The 7352-nt window shown below is 36.4% G+C and overlaps 1 protein-coding gene and 1 pseudogene across 1 annotated transcript; one reads left to right on the top strand and one right to left on the bottom strand.

Moving 5' to 3' along the window:
* The first annotated feature begins 3702 nt into the window (after positions 1 to 3702).
* On the top strand, positions 3703 to 5327 carry LOC134275308 (uncharacterized; annotated as a pseudogene).
* Positions 5328 to 5474: 147 nt separating this feature from the next.
* Positions 5475 to 6376, bottom strand: LOC134275306 (uncharacterized; the record flags this gene model as incomplete). Its single annotated transcript, XM_062757585.1, has 1 exon — positions 5475 to 6376. A coding segment is annotated over one exon (675 nt), but the record flags the coding sequence as incomplete, so codon positions are not given.
* Positions 6377 to 7352: the final 976 nt, after the last annotated feature.

The following is a 7352-nucleotide window of genomic DNA, read 5'->3' as shown; positions in this document are numbered from 1 at the left end:
ACAAGAATATCAGCAGTCTTGTTTAAAGTCATCATTTCGTAAGTTCTATGGTCGATACAATGACCTTGTCAGCAAATACAGTTTATCATTGAGTCAAATGCTGACCGACGTTTTTCATACTAATTGTTAGTCTATTATTTATACCGCAGTCTTTTCGGGATCTGTAGAAACTCCTTCGTCTGAAACGATATGCTTTAAGTTTTTACAGATGTACTGAAGAAATTATATTTTGATGGTTTTATTTCAAGACCATGGCTTTTTAACTTAGAGAAAACAATGTATAGTCGTTGTATGTGTTCTTCGCTGGTTTTCGAAAATACTAATGTATCATCCAGATATAAAAGTAAGATGTCAAAGTTTTCATCTGTGAAACAAGCCTCCATAAGTCTTTGAAATGTAGCGGCGGGGCTGTTACATAGGCCGAAAGACATCCTGAGTTATTAATACAATCCCCCGGTTCCAACTCTTAAAGCTGTTTTCTAAGTTGAGTTCTCATTCATGGTAACTTGATGGTATCCTCGGGCTTGAACTGAAGTATTTCGCTCCATGTAAGACGTCTAATGTTTCTTCCATTCTGGGTAACGGATACGCATCTTTTATAGTTTTTTTTTTTAAATCAGTTCGCGATAATCTACACATAAACGAAGACTTGTCACTATCATGATGGCGGACGCAAAGGGACTAATTGCTCTTTCTAATTATCCTTTTATTTAACAATTTGCGTATGTGTTGTTTTACTTCATCAATCTGATGTGGTGGAATTCTACGATGTGGCACTCGAACAGGGATTTCATCTGTTAACTTGATGTTATGAGTAATCAAATCCATATAGCCAAGATCAACGTCATCTTTTGTAAACGCTTCTAAATGTTTTTGAATGAGTGGATGAAAATGCTCCTTCTGGCCGTTGGTCAACTGTGTATCTCCAAGTTTTAAATTTTAAATCGGTATTCTCAAATTTACTCTTAGTCGGTTTGATGAAATCTGTACGTACTTTTCGGACGTAAACTGTTAAGAATTTCTAGGTCGTATTCATCGTCTGTAGATTTGATGACATCAACTTTGTGTAAAATACCAATTTGACATAAGTACCAATTTGACTTATGGTTTTTAAGTAGACATCCTCATTACTGATATTTATTATTCTGACGGATTTTTTTGCCGTTTGTAACTGTTCCTAATGTGTCAATTACCATGATGTTCTGTGGGAGTGATCCTGTAGTTCCATGAATTGCTTGGACTGTGGCTGTATATTCTTCACTTTTTTATTTTGATGAGTTGAACTAATAACTAATTAAGGGGATGAAGGATGTATGGTCACGTGACTCAGTTGATTTACGTCATAATCTCTGATAAAATATGTACAAAACGAGATTGAAACCACAGTACTTGTATAATTTTTTTGACTGTTTGTTTGCATTCACCATCTAGTATAAAAATATCTGAAAACATTCAAAATTTCTTGCAAATATTATCAAATTACGGAATAGATTAATCCACTCTGCCGTTTCCCTACTCTGCGCGTCCAGTGCGTCTTTGACGTCATAGTGGATCTCTTAGTTCAGTAAGATCATACACAGTAAAAACGGGTAGTATAAAATCATAAAAACGGGCCATAATATGTACATGGTAGGGTATTTTGTAAATTTCAGAACGCAAAAAATATTTTTACATGGTTGTTGACGGAAAAGTTCTGTGGGTTTGTCTTATTTCGCTTATTTCAGGAATGTGTGACGTCATAGTTGGGTTTTCCCATACTCGAGAAATGTAAACATGACACGTTTTTCTCATGATCATGACTCGTTTAACTTTGCCCCGAGTAATATTGAGCTCAGCTTCACCAATCGATATTTTTACAGTTAATCAATACAATGACGACCTTGAACTTCGACGTAAATTTTCAAATATTGAATGATAGGATTTTTTGCAAATTAATTTTTTTATGGTTTAAGTTGTCCTAAAAAAGTCGTAAATTTCCGTCTCCAGATGTGGTGTTACAAAAGAATCTTGCTTTTTCGAATTTTTAACCCTATTCATACTCTAAAATATTTTAAAAGACACATTTCCGCTGGTATATTTTTTATCTATGGTGAAAAATTTCAATTATCGACCGAGTAATGGACCCAGAAACACGGAGAATAAAAACTCCGCTCAGACACTGTGGGGTATGGTATTTGTCACTCAATATCTCAGAAATAAGTCTAGAAACCTATTGATATGTCTGCTTTATAGTATGTGGGACATACTAAATAAGATATATACAAAATATGAGAAAAATTAAATGACAGTTATTTTTTCAGCTAAAGGTCCTTCATCCCCTTAAAATGGGGGTCACCTACACTACACTGCCCCCTCTTTTAAACCGCATCAAGTACAGCATCTTGCCATATCTGTTTTTGTGTACAAGTGGGATTCAAAAGTCTGACAGCTACGGTAGTACTTTTCTCAATATCGACCAAAGAAGATGCCATCAACAATTCATACTTACCTAATACTTGTCTGTAATTTTGCAGTATCATCATGGACGTGGCCAAGTCCGAGAAGAAAGGTCGAGTGTTCCAGTGTACACTACGTAATTTCAAGCAGATTAAGAAATATGTTGTAAAACTTTATTTGAAAAACCATGTAACGAAAGAAAATATGTTCCATTTACATGCAAAAACTGTGATTATGTTACTTTAACGGAAAAGGAGTTGTTATCCCACGGAAAGTGGTATGGTCCACGTAAGGGGGCAGATACCCAGGTGGAGATTGTCAGAGCCACGAAGCCATTCATCTGGAAGGACGACCTTCTGATACGATGGGAGCAGGCGGCTTCTCTCGCTTATTGGCTGGAGATGGACGCAAAGAAGGACAAAGAGACACCACTGGCCACACTGTTGGAGGAGGTGGCGGAGTTAATCCCCCCTACACCAATATTGAGCCCCCTTCAGAGGTGGTAGACATCCTGCCACAGTTACTGGGTGGAGAGGAGTCCGGACTTGATGGCGAAAAGATGGAGTTAGTGAATGCGATGACGGAGATTCAAGCCGAAGTCAAAAGACAGGGAGAACAGCAGGTTGCTTCGATGGCAGATCAAACAGCAGCAATACTCCAGCTAACGAAGACACTAACTGATTACTTCTATAATAGCAGGCCCAAGTGAGGACTCACCCCCAGCTTGAGGATAGACCGGCCACTCCAATCCGTGCTAGGTCTCCTAGAAGGCCTACACTCCCAAGCCGAGAATGGTTCAGACCTCGACTGAACGCCAGAGACAGAGCCCCACCATTCCGGAGGAACCCGGCAGCGGAGAGACGCCGAAAAAGGACAGAGCGAGCAGAAACCCAATTCAGGAAGTCAAGGTCCAGGTCCGTCTGCCCAGTAAAGAAAAAGATGAAATCAATAGTCGTCAGGTGTAAGAAGAGTTAGATTTGATGTATAATTTTGTTAATGGGTTTTTATGTAAGTCTGGGATGGTGGGTGGATATTAGAATATTGTTTATTTAGGATATATTAATGCTTGTCGATTTGTGAATTTGATTAAACCTAGGTATTTATTGGCGTATTCGACTGGTACCTTTTTGATGAGTAAAAATAGGCTCCGCCCATATGCGCACTGCTTAAAAGTTTCTCAACAGTCTCGTACCAGTCGAACGCATAAAATGAGAAATGAGTAAAAGTTACGTATAGGTACCAGTCGAATGAAATAAGAACAAAGAATGATCACTTCCGGTAAAAAAAAAAAAAGGGAAAACAGAAACTACAAATAAACATGATAGAACAAGTGACGTTTTTAGCAGCTACTCTCTTTGATAGCAGCGACAGCGAGAGTGAGGACGATGATCTTCTACCTTTAGCCTTATTGGCTTCGTAAGTACAAGTACAATTTAAGTTTATTAAGGACGATATTAAATATTTATAATGTCAAAAAATCGCACATTTTACGAGGTTAACCGCAGGGACCTGCAGTCTGTGCAGTGTGAAAGATCTTGACTTATATGTTTACACCCCCCCCCCCCCTTACACACACAGCCTCACATACAGCTATAACAATTTGATAATCAAAATTATTTGTTTATAGTGAACTGATAAACGAATTAAAACAGCTCAGTGAATCGAAAGGGGGTGGGGGGCGTAATCTCTCTTGTTCATAAGTCTTATACACATACCATGTTTTGATTTAGCCTTAGCCCCCCCCCCCCTCCCTTTGAAAATTTATGTAGGATGTGCCATCAAAATCATTCGACAACTTTTCAACATCTTATTCATATGATTTCTTGTTGTAGTTCATCAATAAAATGGCGAAATGTACCCAAAGAAAGACACAGACAAAAGAAATATACCAGAAATGTTGTTTCCCACTTTCACCTAGATGAATTCAAGACTTTTTCAGAGTTGACAGAGTGAGTGTTCAGTGTCTAAAAGAGAAAATTTCTTCAATATGCATCCAACAGAATATATCAGGCATTTTATGCCGCATGTCTACAGGAGGATCAGCTCAGACTCCACTCGAGGACCGCCTACTGATGTTTCTGTGGTATATGGCCAGCTTAGACAAGTATGCTGCCATTGCAGATAGATTTGGAACAAGTGAAAGCACGGCTTTATATTCAATTCACAATTTAATAACTTTCATTAGTGACTATCTATTAGATGCAGTTATTCTGTGGCCTACTCCTACAGAGATTCAGGAAATCAAGGATATGTATTTTGATCTTAAAGGTTTTCCTGGCATCGTTGGATTCATTGACGGGACACATATTTCAATTAAAAGACCATCAGACAGGGGGATTGACTATTACAACCGTAAAGATTTTTATTCAATAGTCCTGCAAGCTGTTGTACGAGAAGATCTGCGCTTTATAGACATTTTTGTTGGCTTTCCAGGAAAGGTCCATGATGCGCGTGTTTTGCGCCACTCGAAATTGTTTAAAAATGGACCAGTCTTATGTGGAGATGGTCATTTGTTAGGCGACTCGGCTTATCCTAATCTTTCATGGTTATTAACACCTTTCAGAGACAATGGGCATCTTACTGAAGTCCAAACACGTTATAATTACATACACAGTAGCATTCGTAGTACAGTTGAACGTGCATTTGGTTTATTAAAAGGGCGATTTACCAGATTAAAGCACCTTGACCAAAATGATACAAAATTAATGGTAAAAACTATAGTGACAGGGTGTATACTGCACAATATCTGCATCTTAAACAACGATGATTTCCAGGATATGATGACAGATGACCAAGTTCCCCAAGTCTTGCCCAATGCAGGTATATATGACCAGGAATTGATGAACAGAGGGTCACTCAAAAGACTTCAAATTGCAAGAAGATTGTGTTAAGAATTGTTCCTTGTGAATAAAAAAAAAACAACTAGTACAGCTTTATTCTTTTAATAACAAAATAAAGGAGAAAACACTCTTCCTGAGTTAAAAAATATAATAATAAAATAATGCACTTCTGTAATAATTTAAATAAATTGATTCATGGCACAGAAATAAACAAATGTATATGGAGACATAGAATAAAAAATTCAAAAATAAAAAAGTATAATCTCTTCCTGAGTTAAATACACAGAATTTCTGGGTCTTGTCTGAGGAATATTAAATTACAACTTAAACCTCATATCGAGAAAACCTCTTCCAACAAAAATAAGTACTCTGTTTTAAACGACTGTTCACAATAACACCTAAACATCACTTAATCAGCAAAATTCTCACAAAAAAGACTGTCCTTTAGGCCACAAAGCTCTGTACTCTGATCGTCTGTACTGCAAAAGACTTGACGGAACCATTTCTAGACTGTTCAAATTAAAGTTCACTTCGCCAACTAACTGATTGGCCAGTTCTGCAAAAACATGTTTATCTACAACATTTTCTAAATTGCACTGAATGTCACAGTATTTCAGTGTTTTAATTTGTTCGAGAATGCATTTAAGTTGTCCAAGAGTGACCTCGTCACATGTCACAAACTGCAGTGCTGATAATTTCACATGTGATAGAGCTTCAGCAAATGCTGAAAACAAGGAGTTTTCGAAAGAAAAATTTTTCAGGATAAGAATCTCTAAATTCTTGAATTCAAAATCAATAAAAAGCTCAATGACAGGTATAAGAGCTATCTCCTGAACATTGTTAAGTGCGGTAATGGTCAATTTCTTTAAATTTGGCATAAATTTAATGCCACAGTGCACAGATAAAGCATCAACATGGACAACAAAATCTGTTCTTTTGAAATAAACACAGTTTCTAAAGTCTTTGCAAACTTCATATAGTTTACATTCAGAATCTACTTTTTGAACATGCATGAAAATTTTGTCCAGAATATGAGGTGGCAATTTGGATAGGTAGTCTGAAATGAAAATAAATTTCTTTAAGGACCCCCTATACACCGATAATTTTTTTTTTTAGAATCTAAGAAAATTATATAGCATAAAGCTTAAAGGGGGGTATTTTAAATAAATACAGTGAGTATGCCTTTTTCTCAGGAAAAAAATCTTCAAAGACAATGAGGTAAAGAAAAATTGTGTTTGCTTACTCAAATATGGAAAATACATGTATGTAAATTAAGTTTTCAACTACTCAATCTTGGTCTAATATAATTTTTAGAATACTTGGATATATTTTAAACTAGTGCTAATTGTAACGGGAACCGTTACAGATGTTCCCCAAACGCTCCCAACTCCCTTTTGGTGCCATATTCCCTGTAAGCTTCATTAAATAAGACAAACTATATGCATTTAAGACTTTAAAAACGTTTTTCCAGAAGTATACCAAGTATATTCAAATTTTAGCATAGCACGCGTGCGCATGTACCTGAATGCATGTGCGTTATGACCATATCATCTTGTCTACACTATCTATATATTTTAATATACTATATATTAAAGCATTCAGTCCAAAAGAAATAAAAATCACTCATTCAAGTGTATTTTTAATTATACTCGTTCTAAATGCACGCACGTGCGTGCACGTGCATGATGACCATACCTTCTTGTAGGAGTCCTTTACATCTATCTCTGTTCTAAATCCCATCCGGTTTGGTTGAAAAACAAGAGAGTTATAGCCATTTCAAGTTTCAGCCAATCAGATTGCAGCACACGTGCATGCGTGTGATTTCATGATTTTTTTTTCTATACCATATTGTAGGTTATCCTAATGCATGACTATATTTTAAATTTCAAAGAATTTCGTTAAAAAAACAAAGGATATATAGCCATTTAAAGTTTCAGCCAATCAGATTACAGCACGCGCACATGCGCGTGCTTTCATGAAAATTCTTTTATATCATGCTGTAGATATTCATAATGTAGACCTATGTTCAAAATTTCAAAGGATTTTGACAAGAAACAAGAAAGATATCGAGACTTT

The sequence above is a fragment of the Saccostrea cucullata genome, unplaced genomic scaffold (assembly GCF_032062105.1).
Source record: "Saccostrea cucullata isolate Sc308-1 unplaced genomic scaffold, CSIRO_AGI_Scuc_v1 ctg7505, whole genome shotgun sequence".
Lineage (NCBI taxonomy): Eukaryota > Metazoa > Mollusca > Bivalvia > Ostreida > Ostreidae > Saccostrea > Saccostrea cuccullata.
Note: the sequence above shows the minus strand (reverse complement) of the source record. Positions and strands in the feature narration are given on the sequence as shown.